Source organism: Sorex fumeus, unplaced genomic scaffold (assembly GCF_029834395.1).
Source record: "Sorex fumeus unplaced genomic scaffold, SorFum_2.1 ptg000098l, whole genome shotgun sequence".
Lineage (NCBI taxonomy): Eukaryota > Metazoa > Chordata > Mammalia > Eulipotyphla > Soricidae > Sorex > Sorex fumeus.
Genome location: NW_026606155.1, coordinates 21,889,319 through 21,916,982, shown reverse-complemented (window position 1 = coordinate 21,916,982; position 27,664 = coordinate 21,889,319). Strand labels below are relative to the sequence as shown.

The following is a 27,664-nucleotide window of genomic DNA, read 5'->3' as shown; positions in this document are numbered from 1 at the left end:
CGGGGAGCAGGGAGCCTCTGACCCTGGGGGTCCCACTGCTGTCCTGGGACCTGGCTCCTCAATGCTGTGGGAGCTGCCAGCTTTTTGGAATTCCTAATCGCTCCTGGTCCCAGTGATTGGCTGCTCAGCTCTGACCCCACTTGGGCTGCCGCCTGGTTGGATAAAAGGGGAATCTCCTTGGGGCTCCAGAGCATTAGGCACGGGCGGGGGCACTTGGGACCAACTTCGCTAAGCGGGGAACCCGCGGGGGGTGGGGGGAGCAAAAGACCCGCAAGCCTCGGCCCCTGCAAAGAGCCAGGAGATGACGGGGAAAGCGGGGGAAACGCTGAACAAACCCAAATCCGAGACAGTGGCCAAGAGTACCTCCGGGAGCGCCCCGGCCAGGTGCACCGGGTTCGGCATCCAGGAGATCCTGGGCTTGAATAAGGAGCCCCCTAGCTCCCACCCGCGAGCTGCCCTCGACAGCCTGGCCCCCGGGCACCTGCTGGCAGCGCGCTCAGTGCTCAGTCCCGCAGGAGTGGGCGGCATGGGGCTGCTGGGGCCCGGGGGGCTCCCCGGCTTCTACGCGCAGCCCACCTTCCTGGAAGTGCTGTCCGACCCGCAGAGCGTCCACTTGCAGCCTTTGGGCAGAGCATCGGGGCCGCTGGACACCAGCCAGACGGCCAGCTCCGGTAGGTGAGCGCGAGGCTGCGTGGCCGCTGACTCGGGTCCCGAAGTCCCCAGCTGTGCGCTTTCCCTGGAACCGCATGACCCCCTCCGGACGCAAAAGTTCGTGCCAGGCCGAGGGGTGTTCGCCGGAGTCTGGGGCCCCCGCGCCCCGCGAGGATGCTCCCCGCGCCCCCCGCCTCCCGGGCCCCGGCGGTTGGCGGCTGCCGCGCTGCGCTCTGGCCCCGGTGAAGGGCCCGGCTCTGCCGCGGCGCCCAGTCGCGGCTCCCCAGAAGGCCAGGGTTGAGGTGTCAGAAGCCACCGGGCGGGCTGAAGTCCCTTCCCCTCTCCCAGCTCCAAGGTTCCGGGAGTACTTCAAGGTTGTGCGGCCTCCAGGGGGACCCGCGCCTGGAGACCCGGGTCCAATCGGTGTGCGGGCAGCCCCGGCGTTGGCGCTCAGCTCCGGCCGCAGCCCCAGTGCCCAAAGTTGTCTCTGCGACCGCCGCAGCGTCAGTCCGGCTGGGGGATTATTTTTGGCCCCCACGAGCTAAGGAGCCCTGGCCACCGCTGGGAGAGCCGCTCTGCGCACCCGGGGACCCTGGATGCCCCCGCCGCGCTTTCCCGGCAGTGCCCTCCCGGGTTCTTGGGCGCGCTAGACAATCCCCCCTCTCCCACCGGGTTTTCCGTTGTCGATTTCGTTTTATCTTTGTTTTTATTTGGAGGAAGGGGGATAACGAAAAGTGGCGCATCGCCGTGTCTCTAGCCTGGTGCGGCCGCTGGAACCGGACTGCACCCTGGGGGACCCGCAGCCCTTCCCCGCGCGCAGCTCCCGGCGCCCGAGCTCAGCTCCTGGGGGCCAACTTTGGTCCCCGGCTGCAGGGCTACGAGCGCCGGCGAGATGCGGAGCCTGAGGCCCGCGAGGCTGCCTGGCTCCCGCGGCCCCTTGCTCCGGGCGTGCCGGGGCCTTGCTCGGCCTCTCTTCCAACGAAATCGATCCCAAACGCCCGGCTTCGGGTGCGGGGTGTGGGCAGCGCCTGCCGGGGAGGAAAGAGGGGACTCCTCATCTCTCGGGGAGACAGAGCCGCTGCCCGGGAAGGGGCCCGCGCGGCGTTGGGGGGCTCCTAGCGCGCCCGGGAGTGAACGAACGCGCTCCCCATTCTGCCGCCTGTGTCCTCCGCCCGCCTTTCAGATTCTGAAGATGTTTCGTCCAGCGATCGAAAAATGTCCAAATCGGCATTAAACCAGACCAAGAAACGCAAGAAACGGCGGCACAGGTAAGGGTCCCGCGGCGCGTCCCGCGACCTCTGTGGTCCGCCCGCCCGCACTTTGCCAGGCTCCCACTCAGGGGATCGGGGTGGCTCGAACTATCTTTTCAGCAACTACAGATTGGGGGGTGCAGGCTGCGCCTGGGCAGGGAGACAGATGGGCGCTGTTTGGAGGAACCCGTGACCCGGCGCCCGCGAGCCAGAGAAGGATGCGCGGCCGCCGGCCGGTGAGACGTACGGTCCAGGCTTTCTCCGAGTTGGCGAGACTGCAAGGCCCGGGGGTCGGGGTCACGCCCAGAAAGTGGGGAGGAAGACAGAGGCGACCCCACACCCACTCGTCCAAGGAGCTGGCCGGCCTTCTACAGCTCCCCGAGTCAGAACGTTGCCCCCCTCTCTGGCCGGCGCCTCTGCCGCTGCCCTTGACCAATTCCTTAGCCTCCTGGTCCCCGATTTCTGCACGAATGGAAAATGTTCCTTCGGCTTCTTTTCTCGCGTCTTCTTTTCCGTGAGCCTCGGTTTCCCTGTCTGCAAAATAGAAAAGGCGGGGGGTCTGCGTGAGGGTGGGTGCTGCCTGCAGCCCTCGCTGGAGTAGACTACACTGGGCGATAGAGCTTTAAAAATACCCTAAAATAACCAGAAAATGCACCAAGTTAGAATTCCAGAGGTGCCCGAAGGCATCGTGAAACCCTGTCCAGCCCTTGGTGTTTTCTCAAGCTCCAGTCCTCGCTATGAGAGGGTAAAGGAAAATAGGAAGGGGGCACCCCAAAAGACTAACTTCCCCCTACTCTCTGCAGGGGTTCCCCCAACTACTCTCTGGTTTCCAGGCCTTGGGGCCACTTCCACCTTCTTTCCCCTCATTTGTTCTCAGCATCTTTTGCCTTTCTCCAGGCACTTCCCTGCGCTTTCCTGGCAGAGCTGCCGACTGGCCTTACCAAGGGCTATCCCGCTGCCCTCTGCGAGCCAGGGTCCCGGGAAGGGGAGAGCTGTGACTGGTTTTCCACAGTCTTCACTTCCTTTCCCACCTGCAGTTCTTTTTTGTTTTAAATGGATGCAATTCGTTTGAGTCATTTATTAATAATTTTTTTTCATTCAGCAAATCTTCATTAAAACACCTCATTGGTCCCCCTCTCCTTCTCGGGTGTGTTGGGGGCAGACAATGGGTTCAGCTCCCCCAGCAGTGACAGGGGTCCACCCTGGAACTCCTTCTGTGGGATGCCTGCGTGAGCCACGGGGGTTCCTGCACCACCGGACAGCCTGAGAAGGCACCAACCTGGGGCTGCACCCCCTGCATCAGCCTCGCTGGCAGACCTGCAGCCCTGACCCCTGCCCGGGGTCCAAGACCCTCTGTCCTCTCCTCGAGCACCCTCTCCACCGCAGGCTTCCCTGTCCCTGTCCGAGGTTTTGGGTTATTTTAATGCAGGATGACAACAATAACCAGATAGGAGAAAGTGGCTACTGATTGCTTTTCATCCGTATAAAAATGTATTTTCTGAGCTTCTCTCCTTTGGGGTTTCCAGGCAAACTGGCCTGGAATCTGAAGGCAGGAGATGAGCATCTCTTATCCGCCAGAGCGTTTCAGGCTTAGCTGAGGTTGGAGCAAAGAGTGAGGATGGAGGACCAGAGAGAAAGCTGAGCGCAGGCATTGCATGCAGGAGACCTGGGTTCTGTCCCTGACACAGTGTACGTTTCCCCCCTCCCCTCCCAGCACTGCCAGGAGGGACACAGGGACACACACACACACACACACACACACAGAGTGAAGAGCAAAAGGAACCCCTGAGCAAAATTTGTTGTGGCCCCAAATCAAAGTCAACGAACTAACAAAAAGAGTCGGGGTGAAGCAGTAGCCTTGGGGATCTCCGTTCTCTTCCTTTGGTGGGGGACCTCGGCTCCCGGCTCCCGCACAAACTGGGTACAAAGGGAGTCCCAACGGGTCTTTGGTTCTGCATCTGGGCTCAGGGTTTGGAGTGCATTGTGGGGACATAGCTTTAGTCCTCCTCCACCCCACCCCCAGTTTGTGAATATCAAAGCTTCAACAGGACTTGCTCTGAGACTGGAGTTTGCCAGGTTGGGGGCTGGTTTTTGATTTGAGTTGAGAGCTCTTCCTGCTGGCCTGGGGCCCACCCACCCTTGCTCACTCCACGCTGGGCTGTGCACAGCGCTTTCAGATTTCGGCTTCGTTGGAAAGGATGAAGCATGGCTTGGGGTGTTTATCTGTATGCAGCAAAAGATTGGAAAGCAACAGCTATTTTAAATTCTGAAGAATTAACTTTGTGTATGCATAAACTCCCCCCCATCCCCTTCCCAAGAGAATAGGAGAAACGATTTGGAATCAAAGCAGTCAGTTTCCATAAAGAGCAGCCTGTCTGCCTCCTGTGCTCACCCCCCATCCTCCCCCAAGATACGGTATGAAACCCACAGACCCCAGCACAACAGCCGGCTTCCACTGGGGTGGGGGGAAGGGAGGGGAGGGCAGCACTGCCGTGTGGGTCCCATACCCCCACCCTGACCGGCCTTTCTCAGAACCTTCCATTGTTCCAAGCTGGACCAGGACCTCGGCCCCAGGCTTGTGAGCTCAGGCTCCTCTTGCTCACCTGGAACCTGGTGAAATTAAGATCCCAAAGAAAATGTGTGGGAGGGGATAGGGGATGGTTTATGCAGAAAAAGGGATCATGAGCCACCTCATGGGAGGCGGAAATTAATGCGTAGGAAGCTGTTCACTCGCACCCTCATGGAGGCTGCAGGATGTGTGTGGCTGGGCTGAGTCTGAAGCTGCTTCTGGCTCCCCTAGGTAACTATGAACAGCTGGGGAGGGGCTCAAAGGGAGCCTTACAGCTGGGGGCCACCTGAGTGGGACCCCACCCTGTGAGTGGGGTGCTGGCAAGGTGGCTCTTGCCTCCCGAGCACAGGAAGTGGGGGGTTCTCAGGGCTGTTCTTGGGTCTAGGTGGGTGCAGAGGAAGGTGGAGTACTGGTGTGAGTTGGGGGTGGAGACTCAGCTGGGGAGCTAGCTGCGTCTGACCGCTGTGGAGCCTCTCCTCAGTGCATGGTCACTCAGCGGGTGGGGTACCTGGAGAGCCCCTCTGGGAGCAGGTCGGGTACCTGGTGCAAGCCTCACCCTCTGGAGAAGGGACAAGGTCCTTGCAGGGCTCAAAAGTTCCTCTCAGCACCTTTCCCCACAAAGCACCCCTGGAAAGATTCCCAGCGTGAACTGTCACAGAGATGAGATGACACCCCTCCCCCCAGAAAGGAAGTGTGTCCTCCCCTCCCCCCATCCCCCCCACAAACACACGACCTCAGCTGGAGAAGAGGCTAGAGGGTGAAGCTGTGAGTTTGTGTATCTATGTGCATGGGAGTGCATGTGTGTGTGCATTTTGTGCCTGTGTGTTCAAATGCACATCACATGAGTGTGTGTATGTGCAGTCATGTGTGTGCCAGTGCCTGTGTGCCTGTGTGTATGTGACCATCAAGTGGACACATACACAATGGTGGTGTGTGTACGGTGGTGGGGGGCAGGAGGGAGGCATTATCCAGGGGCCATTCTGTCCCTTTCTGGAAGGCTCTTCCCAACCCCAAGTGTCTGGTTTTGCCCCCTCAGGACAATCTTTACCTCCTACCAGCTGGAGGAGCTGGAAAAGGCCTTCAATGAGGCCCACTACCCGGACGTCTACGCGCGGGAGATGTTGGCCATGAAAACGGAGCTGCCCGAAGACAGAATACAGGTAAGAGTCCCAGGACGAGGACTAGCTCAGGTTCTGAGCCAGCCTGGCACCCCACCTCCCGCCCCGGCCCCGGGCTCTCCTGGAAGTGGGAGCCAGTGGGCATCTACTTCACTGAGGAAGAGGAGGAGGAGGAGGAGGAGGAAGTGGAGGAGAAGGAGGAGGAGGAGGACTAGGAGGAGGCAGAAGAGGAAGAGGAGGACTAGGAGGAGGAAGACGGATAGTTGGAGGAAGAAGAGCAGGAGGAGGAAGAGGAAGAACAGGAGAAGAGGAGGATCAGGAGGGAGGAAGAGGAGGAGGAGGAAAGAGCAGGAGGAGAAGAGGAGGATCAGGAGGGAGGAAGAGGAGGAGGAAGAGCAGGAGGAAGACAGATCCTGGGGACATGGGAGAGAGTGAATTCTGGAGAGTCTCTACCAGCCAGGGTCTCTGCAATGGCAGTTATCCCCTGCTCCCAGGTCTGAGGCACCAGGCCTGGATGGGTGGGTCAAAGCAGCTTCTGGTTGGCTTCTCCCTACCCGCCCCCTCCTGCCTGATGCTCCTTTCTCCTCTCCTCATGAAGCCTGGCCAGAGCTCCTGTTCCTTTGCATCTTACAGCCCCTCAATGTGGTTGGGACCTGGGCCACAGGTGTGACTCATTGAAATCCTCCTGGTTCTGAAATGAGTCTGGGGGCTTGAGTGAATGTGCCTGCAGAGTTCCAGCTGGAATGATCAGGGAAATATCCCCACCCCCATTAAGTTCTTCCTCCTCGTCTCTGGGGCATTGAGTAGCTTAACTGGAGAAGCTCAGGCAACTGCAGGGGACATAGGGCATCTTCCAGAGTACAGAGTCCACCATCAGACTCCACCATCAGGCAGATGGTTCTCAGAAAGAAGAGGAACTGATGGTTTTCTTAGACCCCTGGTGGGGTGGAAGGAATGAGAGGGATGGGGAACATTCCAGATTTGGAGCAAGGACTCCGAGCAATAGGACAGCAGGTAGAGTGCTTGCCTGGCACATGGCTGACCTGGCTCAATCCCTAGCACCCCATATTCCTGAGCACAGAGTCTGGAGTAGGCGCCAAGCATAGCTGAGTGTGGCTCAAATACCAAAAAGAGGAGAGGGAAAAAACTCCAAAGATTTGGGGGGCTGGAGCAATAGCACAGCGGGTAGGTAGTTTGCCTTGCACGCAGCCGACGCAGGTTCGATTCCCAGCATCCCATGTGGTCCCCTGAGCACCGCCAGGAGTAATTCCTGAATATAGAGCCAGGAGTAACCCCTGTGCATCGCTGGGTGTGACCCAAAAAGAAAAAAAAATAACTCCAAAGATTTGGAGCCGCCTTAACTGTACGGTGACCCCTTTTATGTGAATGAAACAGAAGTGGAAAGGAACTGTTCCCATCAGGTAATGGTCCAGAGCAGCTCACCGCGGAGCTTGGGGAAAGCAGGGGCGGGGGGACTCTGCTCCCTAAGACCCCTTACATGTTCCTAGTCTGTGCGTTTGCACTAAATCGGAGTGGGGCTAGAGAAGGGACGGAAATAAATGGTGTGGCTTGCTTGTTGTCCTCCTGTGGAGAATGGAAAAGGAGTTATGAAGTGCTTTTCTAGAAGAGTCTGCCTCTCTGCTGGAAATCTATTTGGAACTGCAGCCGGTGACTTTAGTCATTGACACTAATTACCCATAAGCAGATTATCTGTTTGCTGCCTTCATCTTCACTCCCCCTCCAACTGGGTTCCTGTCGAGGGGGGAAGGGTGGTTGTTGATTCTGAATAGTGTGTCAGTGGGTATGTATATGTGCATAAGAGTGTGAGTGTGGGAGAGTACGAAAGTGTGATTGTGAGTGTGTGGGGTGTGTGAGTATGTGTGAGCGTAAGATGTGTGTGAGTGTATGAGTATGAGAGTCTGTGAGTGTGTGTGAGTGTGCATATAAGTGTGTGGATGAGAGCATGTCTGTGTGAGAGTTGTGTGGATGAGAGTGTGTGTGTCTGTATGAGAATGTATATGAGAGGGAGTGTGCGTGCGAGTGTTATGAGGATATATGTGTCTGAGATTGTATATGAGAGCTTGTGTATGAGTATGAGTGTATCTGTATGAGAGCACATGTAGCAGTGTATCAGAGTGTATGTATGTGTATCTGTGTGAGTGTGCATGAAAGCATGTGTGTATGAGTGTGAGTGTGTGTATGATCGTGTGTGAGTGTGTGCAAAAATGTGTGTATGACAGCATGGGAGTGTGTATATGAGAGCGTGTGTGTGTGTGAAATTGTATATGAGAGCAAATGTGTCTATATGTATGAGAACATTGTGTATGAATGTGAGTATGAGAGCATGTGAGTGTATGTGTCTATGAGAGTGTATGAGAGCATGTGTGTATGTGTATCAGTGTATATCAGTGAGTGTGTATGAGAGTGTGTGCATGTGTGTAAGTGTGTGTATAGAGCATGTGTGTGAGTGTGACTGTGTATAAGAGTGTATATATGAGAGCATGTGAGTGTGTATGAATGAGTGTGAATGTATGAGCATGATTGTGTGTATCTGTGTAAAAGTGTGTATGAGAACATGTGAGTGTGTGTATGAGTGTATGAGCATATGAATGAGTGTTAGTGTATGAGCATGAAAATGTGTATCTGTGTGTATGAAAGTATGTGTATATGAGTGAGTGTATGAGCATCAGAGTGTGTGTTGGTGTGTAAGACTGTGTATGAGAGCATGTGAGTTTGAGTGTGACTGTGTGAATAAGAGTGTGTGTGTATATGAGAGCGTGTGAGTGGGTATGAATAAGTGTGAATGTGCGAGCATGAGAGTGTGTATCTGTGTGAGAGTGTGGATGAGAATGTGTGTGTATGAGTGTCAGTGTGTGAGCGTGAAAGTGTGTGTGTCTGTGTGTGTGTGAAAGTGTATGTGTATATGAGTGTGAGTGCATGAGTATGAGAGGGTGTGTGTGTGTCTGTGTAAGAGTGTATGAGAGCATGTGTGTCTGTGTGAAAGTGTATATGAGAGTGTGAGTGTGTATCTGTGTTTATGTGAGAGCATTGTGTATGAGTGTAAGTCTGTGTGTAGGAGAGCATGTGAGTGTGCGTATGAGTGTGCGTAGGGAGCATGTGTGTATGCGTGTGACTGTATGTGTATTGGAGTGTGTGGGTGTGTGTATGAGACAGCCCAAGCCAGTCCCTGTGTGGAGGTAGCCCTCCCGTCCACCTGCTCTCCATTAACACCCAGCTGGTTCTGCTGGGCCCCGAGATGGGTGGTGGTTGGCAAGTCCTATTGGAGGCCACGTCGTCCTCCCGCTCATTCGCTGGATGGTGAGGACCTGTGGGGAATCTAGGGTGGGGAGAGTAAAGGTGAGACGCTCTCAGGGCTTTCTTCGGCCAGACCATCCTGAACGTGCCCTGTCTCGTCTCTTCACAGCTGTGAGTGCTTCTGATCTCTTTTTTTCTTCTTCTTCTTTTTGGGTCCTACCCGGCAATGCACAGGGGTTACTCCTGGCTCTGCACTCAGGAATTACTCCTGGCATTGCTCGGGGGACCGTATGGGATGCTGGGAATCGAACTCGGGTCGGCCACGTGCAAGGCAAATGCCCTACCCGCTGTGCTATTGCTCCAGCCCGCACCCCTAATCTCTGAGCCCTGCTTGGTCCCCGGCTACCTGCTACCCCCGAAGGTGATTGCGAGTGGCCAGGTGGCCCTGCCTCCGTGTTCCACAGAGTGTGTGTCTGTGTGAAAGTGTGTAGGAGAACGTGTGAGTGTGTGTATGAGTATATGAATGAGTGTCAGTGTGTGATGGTGAAAGTGTGTGTGTGTGTGTGTGTGTGTATGAAAGTATATGTGCATGTGAGTGAGTGTATGGGACAGATCTTGGTGTGAGCCAACAACCAGCAGCTGCCGTCTATCAGGAAGTTCCCACCTGCTGCAGGGAGGGCACCCAGGAAGCAGGGAGGTGTGGGCAGTGGCCACGGGCCACTGCCTCCAGGGCCACAGGCACCTCCAGTTTCCTGCCGAGGCAATGGCCCTCACTCAGCACAGCTCCAGTTGCTCATTTGTGATAACAGTGTGTGAGGTGCAGACAGAGGCCATGAGCCATAGGTGACACCTGCCCAGTGCTCTTGGCTTCAGCTCTGATCTCATGAAATCCTTCTGATAGCTGGTGGGGCACAGACCAGGAGCCTTCATAACTGAGAAACTGAGGCACACAGCGACTTACCCAAAGCCATCTATCAAGAAGACGGGGCTGGGGGACGGGGACCCAGGTCAGCGTCTAGAACCCCGCTTCTCGCCCTTGAAGTCTGCTTTGACTTGAAGCTGGCGGGACAAAGAAGGTTTGCGGTGACAGAGGAGAGATCTGTAGCAAACCTTTATTTTAAATAAATAAACTTTTTTGGGGGAGAGAGATTGTTGGACCAACCTGGCAATGCTTGGGGCTGTCCCTCCCTGTGAGAGTGAACCCCTAGTGCTGCTCAGGGGAGTTTTTCATGTTTGGTTTGGGTGTCTACACCTCACAGTGCTTCAGGTCTACTCCCAGCTCAGTGCTCAGGGGTTGCTCCTGGCGGTGCTTGGAGGACTTTGTGGTGCCAGAGATCAAATCAGAGTCAGCCACTTGCAAGACAAGTGCCTCAATCCGTTACTGTCACTCCGGCACATAGAGAAAACCTTCTTTATAAGAGTCAGTATGGAGGGGCTGGCGAGACAGTGCCATGGGCAGGCAGAGACTCGCCTCGCATGCTGCTGACCCATGTTCAGTCCCCGGCACCCTGTTCTCCTAGGCATGGGTACCCTGGCCTCCTAATAGTGCCCCCAATCATTGTCTCTCAACTCGCTGATGGAGGGGGCACCTCCTAGGAAGACAGAGGTGCTCTGGCAGACCTCTGCCCACTGTTCCAGGCTCTGTGTGTGTGAGTGTGTGTGTGTGTGTGTGTGTGTGTGTGTCCGGGTGAGGCTGAAGGGTCATTATTAGAGCTTCCTAGGCTGAAGCTAGACATCCACAGGTTGGTCAAGGTCCCAGGTCTGCACTCCCGATACTCATCTCCTAGGTCTTCACCTGCAGAAGGAAGTGTGAGGCTGCTTCCTGGGAGAGGTCTCCGCTGGGACCCACCCCAGGGCTTCCCTGGACACATGATGGGCGAGGTGTCATAGTCCAAGGAGGCAGGCTGGCCCCATGTCCTCACGGGACCAACAAGAAACCCTGAGTGTGTGCGGGGCCACGGGGGCTGGCTCCTGCCTCCTGAGCGCCTTATGGGCCAGAAGCCAGGCTCACTACTCTCCTCCTGGCCCCGTGTCTGCTTGGACTCTGCCCCACCTGTAAAGTAACAGCCTTCCCAAGTGCCCCCTTCACAAAAGATTTTTTTAAATTTATTTTTGTTTTGTTTTGGGGGCCACATCTAGCAATGCTCAGGGGTTACTCCTGGCTCTGCACTCAGAAATCCCTCCTGGCAGTACTTGGGGAACCATATGAGATCCTGGGGATCGAATATGGGTTGCCTGCATGTGAGACAAGCACCCCACTCCCGTACTGTTGCTCCAGCCCCATAAAAGACTTTTTAGCACAGCGGGTAGGGCGTTTGCCTTGCACGCAGCCAACATGGATGACCCGAGTTCGATTCCTCCGCCCCTCTCAGAGAGCCCGGCAAGCTACTGAGAGTATCTTGCCCGCACGGCAAAGCCTGGCAAGCTCCCCGTGACGTATTCATTATGCCAAACACAGTAACAACTGTCACGATGGAGACATTACTGGGCCCACTCGAGCAAATCGATGAACAACGGGATAACAGTGACAGTGACCAGTGACAAAGAAAAAAATTGCAACAAAGGCATGAAGAGCCTGCCCCTGTGTTGCTTCCTGAAATTCTCTTAACAATAGGCTGAGTTGGAGGCTCTTGGGACCCCATTTTGGGGAGGAGGAAACGGAGGGGCTGAGCCGCAGTGGGTCGCCGGCACTCTGGCGCTGCTGCGTGTGGGAGAAGGCCCAGGAGGGGGCAGGTGGAGCCATCTGGGTAACGGGCAGCAGCGATGCCCAGGTGATGAGAAGGGCAACTCCGCTGCTCCTTGGGCTCTCCAGCGCCTGGGGGTGGGGTGAAGACGTCAGAGCATCTCACCGGAGAGAGAAGCGAGGGCTCCACTCCTCTCCTGTCTCCAAACACTGCTGGACTCTGACATTCTGGGGGCCCTTGGGAGGAGATGTTCCAGGCTTCATTCCTTCAGGAGCTCACGCCAGGCACACACTGGGTTCACTTGTTGATTATCTGTGTTTTTTTGTTTTTGTTTTGATCACACCTGGCAGGGCTGGGGGTGGGGGTGCATATGGGGTGCTGGGGGCCGAACAAACGCAGGTTGACCACATGCAAGGCCTTACATCACACAGCCCTACCCATTGTACTATCTCTCCAGTTCCAATTATGTGCATTTTTTTAAATTTTATGTTGTTTTTATTTCACTTTTGGGATCACAACCAGCGATGCTCAGGAGTTATTCCTGTCTCTGCACTCAGGAATCACTCCTGGTGGTTCTCAGGGGACCATATGGGATGTTGAGGATCAAACTGGGTCGGCTTATTGTAAGACAAACGCCCTACCACTGTACTATCACTCCATCCTGTATTTTTTTTCTAACAAAAATTGTTGCCTGCTTGAAACAGCCAACATTGCAGGAAAACAGGATGGGAAAGAGCAGGACCCAGGCCCTCCTGGGAGCAGTGAGCTAGGAGGAGAGTCTCTGTCCAGCCCTTCCACTCAGCCTGTCTCTAAAAGCTTTGGGGCTGGAAGGTGGTGAGGGTTTTATCTTCTACAGGTTAGAGATTACACCTGGGAAAGGGTTATGTACCTCAGCGAGGATGCATATTAGAACTGCAGGACAGCTGTGATTTTATTATTATTATTTCAGAAAGTAGAAAAGTTTATTGGAAAGTAGAAGAAAAAGAAAAAGGATTACCGACATGAACTTAGTATAGGACTCAATTCTGTGATTTTATTATTATAAATGTATTGTTTTGGGCCAAGACTGTCAGGTAGAACCTGAGCCCCCCCGCCATGGGTGCAGTCTGCAATGAAGGGAGATGGAACTTTGGCAGCTGTCTGTTATTTATTATCACTATTTTTCATTTTTACTTATTTTTATGGTTTTACGGTCATATCCAGCAGTGCTCGGGGCTTACCGATGCCCCCTTTAGGGGGTCACACCTAGAGGGGCTCAGGGGACCATATGGGGTGCTGGGGTTAAACTCGGGTCTGCTGCATGCAAGGCAAGTGCTCACCCGCTGCACTTTCTCTCTCCAGCTTCTTTATCATCATCATCATCATCATCATCATCATCATCATCATCATCATCATAACTTTGCGGGTTGAGGCTGGAGGCCTGGCCTCAAGCACGGAGGCCTGTGCTTCCCGGTTGGGCTGCATCCCTAGCACGGCAGCCTTTGTAGAAGCGCTGGATCAGAGAGGGTGAATTAGAGAGGAAGAAAGTGCAGTCTGGGGAACCCGGAGTAGCTAGTGGGTAGAGCTGCCCCCTTGCGGACAGCCGTGGTACTGCAAGGCCCGGTGCTGCCTTGGCTGGGGAGGGCGGCACGCGCTGAAATACGTGAAATACGGCGTCAAGAAGTGCTGAGTGCGTGAGGCAAGTCCTTAAATCACACCAGCAATAAGCCCAAGTTAATCAGCGTCCGCGTCCAGCCAGAGGAGACGGGAGGAGGGGAGGGGAAGCTGCGGGCGGACAGAGGCAGGGCCGAGGCCAGGACAAGTGCGGGTGGCAGGATCGGGGAGGAGGCGCTGGCGGTGACTATTCAGGTCCTCTTAGAGGGGCCAGGCTGGGTTTGCTCTCCCTGCCCAGGACAGCAACAGGCGGGGTGGGAGCTGTGTGAGCACAGCCCGGTGGCTCAGGGCTAGTCTCCCCACACTGGGGAAGGACCAGGTGGTGCGCCCTGTGCAGAACTGCACCCTTCTGGGAGAAGCCCTTCCCGGGACCCCCGTTCTGTTGGGGCAGGGTCTTGGAAGCCCCTCAGTCAGCTGCAGAGACCCAGCCGGGCCCCCTGCCTGGGTTTTCTGGGGCCCCACTTAAGGAGTTTTGCTGCTCTCACTCCGACTCAGCCCTAGGGTCACCTTAGGTCCCTTCTCAGGCACAGGACACCCTGGGAGACAGCGCTTTGGGTGGGCCTGACACAGGCCTCCTCGACTCCCACGTAGGAAGAGCAGAGTCAGCTAGAAAGGTGGGCGAGGAGGAGGAGGGCCTCCCAGACCTAGGGGGACCCTTGTAGGGTGCAGGGGGGATCTAGTTTTAGGTGACACATGTCATCAGGCATTTGCTGGAAAGCAAAGCTTCATCTGGCTTAGATCTGCCCTCATTTTCTTTCTTTCTTTTTTTTTTTTTGCAGGGCAGTGGGGGAAAAGGGTTTGGGGCCACTCCCAGTGGTGTTCAGGGGCTACTCCTGTTTTTATGCTCCATGGTATTCCTCCTGGGTGCTCAAGGGACTGTGTGGTACTGGGTATCAAACCTGGGCCTCCTGCATGCAAAGCATGCACACTAGCCCTTGGAACTACATTCTTTTTTTTTTTTCTTTTTGGGTCACACCCAAAGATGCACAGGGTTTACTCTGGCTCTGCACTCCTGGCAGTGCTCGGGGGACCATATGGGGTGCTGGGAATTGACCCCAGGTTGGCCATGTGCAAGGCAAACGCACTACCTGCTGTACTATTGTTCCAGCCCACCTAATATTCTTTAGCTCTTATTATGCCATGCATTTCTCACACAATTTTCAACCTAATTTTCACAGCAAAGTTGCAAGGAAGGCATGGCTCCAGGAAGAGAAAGGTCTGGAAGCTCAGGGGCTGGAGAGATACTACAGTGGGTAGGGCACTCGCCTTGCATGTGGCTTCTGCGGGTTTCATTCCCAGCTCCCCACATTGTCCCCTGGGTCCCTCTAGCAGTGATCCATGAGTGCATGGCCAAGATTGAGCCCTGAGCACATCTGGATGTGACCCAAAAAACATTAAAAAAAAAAACTAGGAGCTTAGAAAGGTTAATAAATGCACCCAGGTGTCAAGGGCTGCTGGGATCTTCAGCTAAGGTCTCCTGGGTTCTGATGATGGCCCATTTGTAGGGAAAGCCCATGACATGTCATGTTTAGAGACTCGGACCTTTGGGGATTGAACCCAGACCCATTGCATGCAAAGCATATACTCAGTCCTTTGAGCTCTGTCTCCAGTCCCTTATAAAAGTCTAAGTTGGTTTTTGTTTTGGTTTGGTTTTCATTTTGGGGTGATATCCAGTGATGCTCAGGGATTACTCCTGCTGTTGCTCAGGGGACCACATGGGATGCTGGAGTTCAAACCCAAAACCTACAAGGCAAGCATCCCACTGGCTTGTACTATCTCTCCAGTCCCCCCCTTTTTTTTCCTCTTTTTGGTTTTTGGTGTGTTTGTTGGATCACACCTGACATGCTCAGGGGTTATTCCCTGCTCTGTGCTCAGGGATCATTCCTGAAGGGACTTGGGTGACCATATAAGATGCTGTGGATAGAGTTGGCTCAGCCGCAAGGCAGGCTCCCTACCCATTGTACTATCATAACTCCAGCCCTGTGAAAGTCTAAGCTCTATCGGGAAGGGCAGAGAAAGGCACGCAAGAAGATTAGGGTTAATTCCAGCCCCTTGTTCTCTTTCCCATTGAGACACCACCGCTTTTCTGCCAACTGTCCTAAAAAGAAACTGTGTTGGCTGTCCAGGTTTCCGCCAGAAATTGGAGCAGCAGCTGGTCTTCGTGGAGAGCCAGGCATTCCAGGGGCCCATTACAAGGATCCCGATGACTCCTGGTCTGAGCAACCAGCTGGCTCAGCTCCCCTGGGAGGGTCTGTGGCCAAAGTCTGACCCACAGACCAGTTATTCATTTGCTTGAGTTAGAAGGTTCAGGAAAATAGATTCTGTTTCCAGGTCCCAAAGAGAATCTGAATGAAGACCAAGTCTGCACCCGCTTTTTTGTGTCCAAATCAAGATGCAGTTTCCAGGCCAGGGATGTGGCTCAGTGACAGAGCATTTGCCATGTATGTATATGTGAGGCCCACCCAGTTTTCCCCAAAACTGTGAAAAAAAAATCAGAATAAAAACAAGGGCCAGAGCAATAGTGCAGCAGGTAGGGCGCTTACAGCAGTAAGCTCTGAGCACTCTTGGGCATCGCCCAAAACCCCCGAATCCAAACCATATAAAAACAAACTGTTTCTAGACATTCACGGGTCCTGCAGAGGCCAAGACCATACCCAGTTATTGACACTAGTATGGGTATTTGTGTGTGTGTTTATGTGTGTGGTCTTTGGTTTTCTGCCTTTGCACGCAATCCCTTTTCTAAAACTCCTAAATCTAACCCAGGCTGAAAATGGACAGTTTGTTAGTTTTCCATCAAAACTCACGCTGCCAAACCAATGAGGTGGTTTTCTTTTCTTTTCTTTTTTTTGTTTGTTTTGTTTTTTGGCTTTTTGGGTCACACCCAGCGATGCTCAGGGGTTACTCCTGACTCTGCACTCAGGAATTACTCCTGGCGGTGCTCAGGGGACCATATGGGGTGTCAGGGATGAAACCCAGGTTGGCTGTGTACAAGGCAAATGCCCTCCCCACTGGGCTATCGCTCTGGCCCCAACCAAAGAGTTCTGGCCTTATTATACTCTGACCTTATTGTTCTGACCTTATTATACTCTTTTTTTTGCATTGTCTTTGGGCCACCCCCAGCGATGCTCAGGGCATATACACACTCAAGAATCTCCTGGTGGGTTGGAAAGACCATATGGGATGTGGGGGATCAACCCCAGCCAGCCACAGGCAAGGCAAGTGCCCACCCCACTGTTCTGTAGCCCTGACCCCTGCCCCCTCCTTATACTCTTTGGCTCTCTGAGTGTGGGCCCGTGTCCATTTGACTGAAGAAATCAAGAGCATGGCTGGCTTCTGTTTCAGTAGCTGCCGAGGTTAGGGACATGTGGTATGTGCACACCGATTCTTTCTAAAATCCAGAACATTCTGGAATCTGGCTGCAGGAGTTCCTGTGAAAGGTGCTGAGGCCTCACACAGGCAGTGAGTGCATGAGCTCAACACTGATCTGCACCCTTGTTGCCCACTGTTGTCTTATTTTTGTTTTTTTTTTTGTTTTTTTTTGCAGGGGAGGGAGCACATCTGGTGGGGTTCAAGGCCGACTCCTGATTCTGTGCTCAAAAAATCAGTCCTGGTGGGGCATGGGGGTGCTGCAGAGTGAATCCAAGCCCGACCCACTGTCCTATCACTTGAGTCCTCAGGTGGTGTTGTTTTTGTTTTTGTTTTACAAAGTATGGATTGGGGCCAGAGCAACAGACAGAAGGTAGGGCATTCGTCTTGCACTTGGCCGATCAAGTTTAATTCTCAGCATCCCATATGGTCCCCTGAGCACCACCAGGAGTAATTCCTGAGTGCATGAGCCAGGAGTAACCCCTGTGCATCGCCGAGTGTGACCCAAAAAGAGTAAGATATATATATATATATATACACACACACACACACACACACACACAGTAATAACAAGTCTCACAATGGAGACGTTACTGGGCCCGCTTGAGCAAATTCGATGAAAAATGGGAGGACAGTTCATATATATATATATATATATATACATATATACATATATATGTATGCCCACTGTACTATCTCTCCGGCCCTTATATATATAGGGGCCGGATATATTATATATATATATATATATTTGGGCTGGAGAGATAGTACAGTGGACAGGGAGTTTGATTTGCACACAGCAAACCCAGGTTGGGTCCTAGCATACCATATGGTCCCCCGAGCACCACCAGGAGTGATTCTTGAGTGCAGAGCCAGGACTAACGCCCTGAGCATCGCCGGGTGTGACCCAAAAAGCCCAAAACAAAACAAAACAAATCCAAAAACCAAAGCATGGATCCTACCAGGAAGTAGGGGCTCCACATGTGGCTGACTTTTGGATTCATAAAGAATTCCCTTCCACTTGGCCAGACTTGGTTCCTGGATTCCACCACCAAGGAACTGATCTTGGCAGGCTTCTGGGGGACAGGGCGGTGCTGGAAGCCTGATCTCACAGGTCTATGGGTGGCTTGTCAGTTTCTCTCCGGAGGCAACTAGGAGAGGGCGACCCAGTGATGAGGCCACGCACAGTGGGACGGGACAGGATGGAGGTTTCAGGAGCTGCCCTGGACAGCACTGGCGACAGCGCGCCACCGCGAGGCCAGGGCACGGCACCAGGAAGCCTCAAACTGCAGAAACCCTCTTTAGGGTCAGGGAGGTGGGGCGCGGGGGTGCCCGCACCTCTGGGTGCTGTGTCCAGACAGGGGAGAGGCCTTGCACCCTGACCTCCCGGCTGGCAGGAGGGCGTCTGTGGTGCCAAGATGCATTCCCCACCCCAAAGTGGGGTGATCGGTCATTTTCTAAAGTCTAATAGGGGTTTGGGGGGTGGAGAGAAGTTGGTGCCATTTACAAATGAAGAAATGCCAAAAGGGTCATACATACCTGGGTATTTAAAGGTATGCATGGACCGCGCGGGCTTTCTGCAGCCGGCGGAGTGGGCAGGCGACCACCGTAAGCATCCTTGGGCAGCAAGTGTCTCGGGGATGCCGGGCTGAGAGGCCAGGGGCGCCCTCTGCTGGACACGCTCCGCCCAGACAGGGAGCGGCCGCCGGCCGCTCACTCCGCCCTCTGGCGGCCGCGGAGGGAAGTGCTGGGAGGTGCTCCTGCACTCATCGTCCCCCGAGGAGGGTCCCCTCCCCACCCCCCGCCCCCCGCCTGGGCCTCCAGTCGGCGGCGGAGGCAGCAAAGGGTTAAGCTGTCAGCGGCGCGATGTTAAACAGGTGTCAAAGGCGCCCCATATATCTGCAGATTGAAATCAAATTCTTTGCCGTATAAAAAGATAAATTACCCAGGCGCTGCCGCGCGTCCCACTCATCACGCCAGCGCCAGACGGCAAGCAATTTTTTTTTTTTAATGTGCTAACGACCTAATCAAGCAATCAAGTCGGAGAAGATTGCAGAGTGACCGGGGCAGCCATCTGCCGGCGAGCCCCGCATTCATTTCCCGCGCCCCCGCGCCGGGCGGGGACTGGCGGGGAAGGAGCGGCTGGGCGGGGTGGGGGCTGGGGGTGGGGGGGAAGAAGGGGGAAAAATCCTAAACAAATTAACACCCAATTTTGCCCGTCTAATTAGTTAAATGAGAAGTGCTGGGGGTCCCCCGGGGAGGGGGCGGCGCTCGGCGCGGCCCGCGCGGCCTCCCCAGCATTAATTAGCGCGGGTCAATGCCGCGGCTCCCGGGAGAGCAGCCGCTTTAATTTCCCGTGATATTTCAGTGCCTGAGGCCCATCGATTCAAACTGAAATTAACTTATTTTTCAATCAGCCCAGGGCTGCCCCTGGGGGTGACTCTTCTTTTGCCGCCTCCTGAATAGAGCTGGAGCAATTTTTCATCAAAAGCTGAAACCTCCGGCGCGGGGCGGGGGAGGGGCCCGCGGGGAAGGGGTGGGGGCGCCCGGGCCTAGGGACTAGAAATCGCAGAGGAAACGAATAGGTTCCCCCCCCCCCCCACTGCAAGCCCCCACTACCGCGGACCCCCAGGGATCAGAAGCCCCGGGGGGCTGCGAGGGGACCCAAGGGGCCTTCCCAGCGCCCACCACCGGTTCCCTGCCAGGCCCTTCGCTTCCAGGGGCGCAGGCTCCTGCTGGCCACTGCACTCCCTGCCTGGCAGCCCCAAGAATAAGTCGTGCCCCGCGCAGGGCAGGAGCCCTGAGCTCCTCTAAAGAGGGGCTGGTGTGGGCAGTCAGCCCGTGGGCGCCGCGTGTTTCCAGACCCTGCACCATGGGCCAGAACATTCCCAGGTGTCCCCCTCTGCAGCTGAACTCCCACTTGCTCCAGGCCCTGGAGAGAACTCTGGAACTGGGGACCCTGATGCGGGGCTTTCTAGAGCTGGATGAAGTGGTCTCAGCAGAGGTGCACGCACACACGTGTACATGAGGGCGTCCACACAAGCACATGCATACACACATACACACGCATCCTTGGGTCCCTGGGAAGGAGTGAGTCCCATAAGTCCTTCCACAGCTCAGACAGAGCTTTCCGCTGTCAATCACTGGAGGTCCAGGTCTGGAAGGGAGCTCCCAGGGCTGGGGGGCAGGGGTCGGGGGTGTCTCAAGGGCTGCCTGAATCCCCAAGGCGATTGGGTTTAGGTGAGTTCCCCGGGGAAACCCCAGCAGCCACAAGGAAGGGGGTGCTGACAACTTTGAAAGACCCCTGCCTCAGGTGGATACTCTTACATTCCTTGGGTTTTCACTCTGTCCCTGTAGGAATTAGTCCATTTTCAGTTCTTTTTGGGGTCGTACCTGGCTCCGGGAGCTCCGGGGTCCATATGCAGTTTTGGAATTGGAACCTGGGTTGCAGTCATAGCTACGTGCCTTCCTAACCTTGGCAGGGCCTCTCTGCCCCTATTTTATTTGGCTGGAAAGAGGGGACCACATCCAGCTGTGTTTGGGGGGCTTACTCCTGCCCCCATGCTCAGTGATCACTCCAGGTGGTGCTCAGGGGACCATCTGGGGTCCTGGGGATTGAACTGTAATCAGCTGTGTGCAAAGCAAGCACCTTCCCCCACCTCCATAGTCTCTCTCCGCCCTCAGGGAATGGAATGTCCAGGTAGGAATGTCCTAACTGGTCAGTATGGAATGTCCAGGCTACCCATGATGGAATCTTTTTTGATCCAAGGAAGGTAGAAATGCTTTTACAGGGTAAGGGCGGGTTACCTAAGCCTGGAACCCCTTATGCCTGTGGCCCCTTTCGGCCTAGAACCCTCTTTATTTTGGTTTTTGGGCCACACCTGGCAATGCTCAGGAATGACTCCTGACCGTGCTCAGGGGACCACATGGGATGCGGGGGGTTGAACTCGGGTGGCCCCAAAACCAAAAGCCTGTCCTACACCCCCCCACACACACACCGGGCGGGGGCCTCGCTCACCGACCCCGCGGGTCTGCTCCTGCAGGTCTGGTTCCAGAACCGGAGGGCCAAGTGGAGGAAGCGGGAGAAGTGCTGGGGCCGGAGCAGCGTGATGGCCGAGTACGGGCTGTACGGGGCCATGGTGCGCCACTCCATCCCGCTGCCCGAGTCCATCCTCAAGTCGGCCAAGGACGGCATCATGGACTCCTGCGCGCCCTGGCTGCTGGGTAAGAGCCCGCGCCCTCCCTGGGCAGGAGAGCGGGCTCCCACCCCCTCCTCCCCGCACCCCTCCCTCCAGAGCAGAAACCCTCCCTCCCAGCTGGCCTGCGTCTGTCCCTGCGTCCTAGGTGAGCTGCAGGGGCTGAGGCAGGAGGCCCAGGTGTAGTGGCCTCGCCCCTGGCCTGGCCAGAAGTGGGCTTGTGCGAGTGCAATGGCCCTGCCTGGGCGCTCAGGGGACCCTGGGTCCCTTTGGCCACTATGCTGGCTTAGCCCCAAGGACTTCTCCCTAAAGCTCCTGTCATTTAGGGGACATGTCTGATAAGCCATGCCCATTTGTTTTGGGGGGCGGTGGTGCTAAGATCTGGGGGGTCCCAGCAGGGAGAGGGGGAATAAATGCTGTGCTCAAGGAGAGAAACAGAACTCCAGGTCCCAGGAGCTTGACTTAGAGGGACCCCCTGCAGGCCTGGGCCCTACTGCTGGATTGCACCCCTCCCGCCCCTCTCCCACCCCCCTGCCCCGCCCCCTCCCGGGACGCGCGACCTTGGGATGGGCAGGAAGGTTTCTACCGTCCTTAATTCTGGCCTCTCTCTATCTTTGCCGTTTTCAGTTCAAGATGGCTTTCCCAGGCGCTTTTCTAAACCCGAATACCAACAATTCTTTTTAGGGATGCACAAAAAGTCGCTGGAGGCCGCGGCCGAGTCGGGGAGGAAGCCCGAGGCGGAGCGCCAGGCGCTGCCCAAGCTGGACAAGCTGGAGGCGGAGGAGCGGGGCGCTGAGCCCCCAGCGGCCATGTCCCAGGAGGAACTGAGGGAGAACAGCATCGCGGCCCTCCGGGCCAGGGCTCAGGAGCACAGCACCAAGGTGCTGGGGACTGTGCCGGGGCCCCCCGGGGAGCCCGAAGAGGAGGAGGCTTTGGACGAGGACAGGCCCTTGGAACCCAGCGCGGCGCCGCTAGAGGATGTGGCTTAGGCCCGGGACTCTGCTCCTCGCCCGTGTCCTGGGGACCTCTGAGGTCCGGTGTGGCCTCCGCCGCCCTGCCCCAGTCCCGTGGGCCCTCCAGGCGGCGACTTCAGACATTCAGACACAACTTGGCTCTGGCCGAGGCTTTGGGCTGTGCCGGAATGTCCCCTACCGAGTCTCCCTGGCCGGCTTGCCCCCTCGAAAACCTCTGCTGCCCCCTGCCCCGTCCAGTGCTGACCCACATCGCAGCCCCTGGCCTGGCTCCTCAGCCCCCTCCCACAGGCCACACTGGGTGCCAGACCCTCAGCAAAGCTCTGCGCCCAGCCTGTGCCTTCCTGGGGGGACCCAGTTCGGGGGGGCTCTGCTGGGTGCAGGTGTGACCCCTGCCCCCCCACCTCATGCGTGCAGCCCACATGAAACCTGGAAAGTGTCTGCCTGCTTCCGGCCATCCTCCAGTGCGGGCTCCCCAAGGTCCCCCTCAGGAACCCCCCCTGTCCACAACCGGCCTGACCACCCCCCCACCCACGCACCCACACACACGTATACATGCACACACGCAGAGCCAGCCCTGCATGTGGCCACGCACCATCGCTCTGCGGCGTCCCTCCCAGAGGCTTGTCCAGGGCTCATACAACCCTTTCCCTTGTGGGCTCTGAGTATCCAGACCCCAGAGGCCTCCTGTTCCCTCCCCCACCCCCCACCCCAGGACAGGCGGGCAGTGCGCTCCCTCCCCAGGCTTCTCCAATGCCTGGTCCCATGTGCACCTGCCTCGAGTGACCCAGACCAGTGTGCAGAGAACAGCCAGAAGCCGCAGACCTCGGGCCCCTGAGAGGCCAGCAGTTAGGGTCTCAAGGAGGCCCCAGGAGGAAGAATAGGTTCAGCCTCCCACAGCTCAGGGCCGGGGGTTGGGGGGGGGTGGGCTTCCCTGGTTGCGAGGTGAGAGCCTGTCCCGCTCCTGGCCGCAGCTGTGCTCTGGCATTACCCCCCATCCTCCCACCCACGGCTGTGGGGGGCTGCGGGTGAGAGGGAGGCTGGAGACACTGACTGTGGCTTCCGGGTCCACACCAAAAGCTGATTCCTCCTTGGTCGAAGCCCTGGACACCTCCCACTCCCCCCGCTCCCATTCTTGTCTTTGTCCCCTGCTGGTCTGAAGGGTTAGACGGCAGCCCCGTCTGGACAGTGTAAATAATGTACAGAGAAGGAAAAGAAGGAAACCAGATGTGAGGTGTTTGATGATGGAACCAGACGAACTTCTTAGGTATTTGAGACCTGTGATTTCTGTGCCATTTTCTGTAAAGATACAAAGTAAGAATAAATAGGATCTGACATCAGCGGGGAGGGGTCTGGAGTCATCTGTGGGCAAGAGGTGTGTGTGTGTGTGTGTGTGTGTGTGTGTGTGTGTGTGTGTGCGCGCGCGCGCGTGTCTGCAGAGCATAAGAATGGAGCCCAAAGCCGGACCAATAGTACAGCAGGTAGGGCATTTGCCTTGCACGTGGCCAACCCGGGTTTGATCCCCAGCATCCCATATGGTCCCCCCAGCACCACCAGGAGTAATTCCTGAGTGCTGAGTCAGGAGTAACCCCTGTGCATTGTCGGTGTGACCCAAAAGGCAAAAAAAAAAAAAAAAAAAAAAAAAAAGATGGAACCCAGAGGTACTTTTAGATGGAAATGACTAGTGTCTGGGGCCAGAATAATACCAAAAACAGGTAGGCTCTTGCCTTGTATGTGGTGAACAAAGGTTTAATCCGAATCATGCCATTCAGTCCCCTGAGCACTGCCAGGAGTGATTCCTGAGTACAGAGCCAAGAGAAAGCTCTGAGCATTGGTGGGTGTGCCTCTCTGCCCAACTCCCCCCAATAAAAAGAAAAAAAAAGGAAAGAAAAATAAATTACTAGTGTCGGCTCTGAGTATGAATTCAGCAGCAGAGGCATGGGGACTGTCTTTCTTCCGGGAGCTGGCAGAGGGGACCCTCCTCATTGCAGGCCCAAGTAAAACATCCCAGACTCAAAGTCCCAAAGTTACCATCTCCATCCTCCCTCCTGTCCCCCACAATAGGCCACGTCCACCTTTCTGTGGCCAGCTCCTGTAAGGAACATCGTCCTCTGCACCCCTGGGAGAAGCCCACCCTGGCTCCCTGGTTCTGAGTCTCTCCTGCGACCGGCATATGAGCACCATTTAACCTACAACTCAAACACAGTGATGGCCATAAAAGAGCTCTGCGGGCCCTCTGGCGGGCCTCAGAGGTCAGAGAGGACCCCTGGGCTCAAGAAACCCCTCAGTCGCTTCACACTGGCCAGTCTCCTGCATAAGGCACAGTCTCTGAAGGACAGGTGGTCAGGGGTCCCTGAGCTGCGCTGGGCCCATGCATCACCTCCCCAGCCACAGGGCCCACCAGCACAGGTGGGGGGTTCTGCACCTCCCCCTCTCGGAGAGCCCGGCAAGCTACCGAGAGTATTCGATATGCCAGACACAGTAACAACAAAGTCTCCAATGGAGACGTTACTGGGCCCGCTCGAGCACCTCTCCCATGGAGGAAGGAAAGATGCAAAGGAGAGTCTTCTTTTTTGGTTTTTGGGTCACACCCAGCGATACTCTCCACGGCAGAGTCTGGCAAGCTCCCGTGGCATATTTGATATGCCAAAAACAATAACAATGATGTGTCTCATTCTCCTGACCCTGAAAGAGCCTCCAATGCGGCACCGTTTGGAAGGATGAGTAAGGAGAGGCTGCTAAAATCTCAGTGCTAGGACAAATGTAGACTTACTGATGCCTGCTCGAGCAAATTGATGAGTAACAGGATAACAGTGATACCGTGATACCCAGCGATACTCAGGGGTTACTCCTGGCTCTACACTCAGAAAATACTTCTGGTGGTTTTTGTGGGATCAAATGGGATGCCTGGGATTGAACTCAAGTTGGCCGCGTGCAAGGCAAATGCTTTAACCGCTATGCTAAGGCTACAGTCCCGCAAGCAAGAACCTTGCAGTCTAGTACAGAAGGGAAGGCCATTGCCTTGTGTGCACCCTTCTCAGGTCCAACCCCCGCCCCCCCCCCCCCCCGCACCATACATGGTCCCCTGAGCCCTGCCAGGAGTAGGCTGTGAGCGCTGACAGATGTGGCCCCCAAACAAAAATAAAACCGAAAACAAATCCACTTCCTGACCCGCCCCCCCCCCAATCCCAGCCTGATTACCACATCCCCAGAAGTTCCAAGGCTACAATGTCGTAGGATCACCCCCACGCCTTTGGTGGGGCTTCTCTTCTGCACTTTGCTGTGTGCTTGTCTCAACCGGTTCTCTTCCAGCCCCTCCCACTATCTGTCCCCTTCACTCAGGCGAGCAGTGCAGTGGTTTAGGAAGAGAAACCACACACGCAGTGATTGCATTTCCTTCCCTTCTTTGTTCTGGCTGGCTGCACTCAGGGCTGGAAGAAGGGAAGTTCTCCCGAGGGCAGAGCCAGCCTGAGACCAGGCCTTCCTGCTGGGACGGTGTGTGTGTGTGGGGGGGAGGGGGGCGGTGCCAGAAAGTGAGACCCCACACCCCCCCCTCCCGAGAGGGCTTGCATGGCTGCTGAGCACTGTGGGCCAGTGTACAGTCCCCCTCTTCGCCCCTGAGCACCACAACCTAGTGTGCACATGACCCCTGGTCTTCGCAAGAACCTAAGGAGCATGATGGGGGAAACTTTCCAAAAATAAGTAGAGTTAGACCCCAAGAGGCTCAGCACCACACAGCAGGGAGGACACTGGCCTTGCACCTGACTGATTCTGGGTCAACCCCAGGCATCACACATGGTCCCCTAAATCCTGTTGCAGTGATCTCCAAGCACAGAGCCAGGAGGAAGGTCTGAGCACAGGTGGTGAGACGATGTCGGGGTCCTGGACAGTCGACTTCGGTTCACTGGAGTACGATCCCCCAGAGTCGCCAGATTTACTCCCTATACGAGAGGGAGTGGGCAGGAGAGAAGCCGCTGCCCTGGCCCTCCATGCACAGCGGACTCCAATCGCCTCAGAGAAAGAACCACGTGGAAAGGAGAAAGCTGGTGGTTAATCAGCAATCCGTTTATTAGCTCTCACACAGGGGTTTTTATACATACATTTCAGGGGGCAGTCCACAGGTATCACATTGACCTCTTCAGGCTCCTTACAGATGTTGATGATTTACGCTCGGGCTCGCAGGACTGGGTGTATCAGCTCAGGCAAATGGTAACTGTTACATCCTTCATCCTCAACCAGAGTGCCCACCTGTGTGGAGTGTTGGAGCAAGCCCCTGGGCCCCTCTTGCTTTCAGGGACAGGGGATTTGGTCAAAGTCTCAGGCTGGCTGCTGAGACCCCAACAAGACCCCAAAACCAAACCCTCGCCAAACAAAAAAGAACTTGAGAATGGGGGCTGGGGAGAGAGTACAGTGGCTAAGGGCACGTGCCTTGCATGTGACTGACCCAGGTTTGATACCTGACACCCCATACGGTCCCAAGTCCCACCAGGAGTGATCCCTGAGCACAGAGCTAGAAGTAACCTCTGAACACCATTGGTTGTGGCCCCCCAAACAAAACAAATCGGGGCCAGAGCCATAGTATAGCAGGTAAGGTGCTTGCCTTGCAGACATCTGACCCAATATCCCGAGTCCCCCAGGAGTGATTCCTAAGCACTGAGCCAGGAGTAACCCTCAGCACAGCCAGGTGTGGCCCCCCCAAAAGAACTGTAGCACTGTCCTCCCGTTGTTCATGGATTTGCTCAAATGGGCACCAGTAACGTCTCCATTGTGAAACTTGTTACTGTGTTTGGCATATTGAATACGCCACAGGGAGCTTGCCAGGCTCTGCCATGCGGGCAGGATACTCTCGGTAGCTTGCTGGGCTCTCCAAGAGGGACAGAGGAATCGAACCCAACTTGGCCACGTGCAAGGCAAACACCCTACCCGCTGTGCTATCGCTCCAGCCACCCCCCCCCCCAAAAAAAAACCCATGCGAAAAAAAGCAAATAATAAAAATAAAAACAAAAATTACAATACAGGGCTGGGGAGATGACCCAGAAGGTGGGAATAAATGCATCTGTACATGGGAGTCCCAGGCTCGGTCCCCAGCCCCCCCTCCAAGCACTAAGCCCTAAGGGGTGCTTGCCATCCCCACCCAGCAGTCACTGGGTGTGGCTTCAAAACCACAGTAGTAAAATTAGAACACAGACTTGCTGGAGATACAGCTCAGCAGTACAGCACTTGCCTTGCATGTATGAGGCCCTGTGTTCAATCCCTGTCACATCCCTAATCCCCACCCGCACCAAAACAAAACAAAAAAAAAAACAACCTACAGTATGGACTTTGGCTCCAAACACAACTTTTCACTTCATGCTTTTGCACTTTGGGTTTTTATCTGATCAACTTGTTGCTATTTAATATAAACTATTCTGGAACAGTAACAACAAGTCTCAGAATTTGTTGTGAGACATTACTGGTGCCCACTGGAGCAAACCGATGAACAACGGGAGGATAGTGAACAGTGAATTTTGGAAAAAACCATCTTGTTTGGGAAGGGGATTCATTTTCCTGGAGGTTAAGATTATATATAAAAAGAACTGGAGAGAGAGTTTAGAACCCAGGAGCACATGCCTGGGACCCCCAGCACCGCTGGGGAGGCCCCCATCCCAGAAAAAAAAAAAAGCCCAACGAGAGGGTTGGGCACAGCTGGCAAATGTTAGAGATGTGAAATGCAACTATCTGGAGAGAAGATTCTAGCACAGTGGAGAGTCCTGAACAAGGCCAGGTAGGACAGAGGGGAGGGGATTTGCCTTATACACGGCTGACCCAAGTTCGTTTTCCGTATGGTTCCCTGAGCACTGCCAGGCACAGAGTTGGGAGTCAGCCCTGAGCCCTACGCCTGCCAGGTGTAGCTCCCAAACACACTCACACACAGAAGCCTGAAAGAGACCAAAGGCGAAATGCTACAGAAA

At 55.4% G+C, this 27,664-nt stretch overlaps 1 protein-coding gene across 2 annotated transcripts; it reads left to right on the top strand.

Annotated features, from left to right (window-relative positions):
• Positions 1-301: 301 nt before the first annotated feature.
• Positions 302-21,731, top strand: VSX2 (visual system homeobox 2). Of its 2 annotated transcripts, none has more exons than XM_056134353.1 (5): positions 302-671; positions 1,835-1,919; positions 5,507-5,630; positions 20,590-20,770; positions 21,427-21,731. In XM_056134353.1, exons 1-5 carry the CDS (start codon positions 302-304, stop codon positions 21,729-21,731), a joined length of 1,065 nt encoding a protein of 354 aa, XP_055990328.1. The 2 variants fall into 2 exon arrangements, with proteins under 2 accessions (XP_055990328.1, XP_055990327.1); XM_056134352.1 differs by having other exon boundaries at positions 21,370-21,731.
• Positions 21,732-27,664: the final 5,933 nt, after the last annotated feature.

Bases quoted from the DNA above. Each gene is read 5' to 3' on its own strand.
- VSX2 (XM_056134352.1), top strand. From the start codon at position 302: ATGACGGGGAAAGCGGGGGAAACGCTGAACAAACCCAAATCCGAGACA. The intron at 1,920-5,506 runs GTAAGGGTCCCG...TTGCCCCCTCAG, and splicing joins CGCAAGAAACGGCGGCACAG to GACAATCTTTACCTCCTACC. The intron at 20,771-21,369 runs GTAAGAGCCCGC...TGCCGTTTTCAG, and splicing joins CTGCGCGCCCTGGCTGCTGG to TTCAAGATGGCTTTCCCAGG.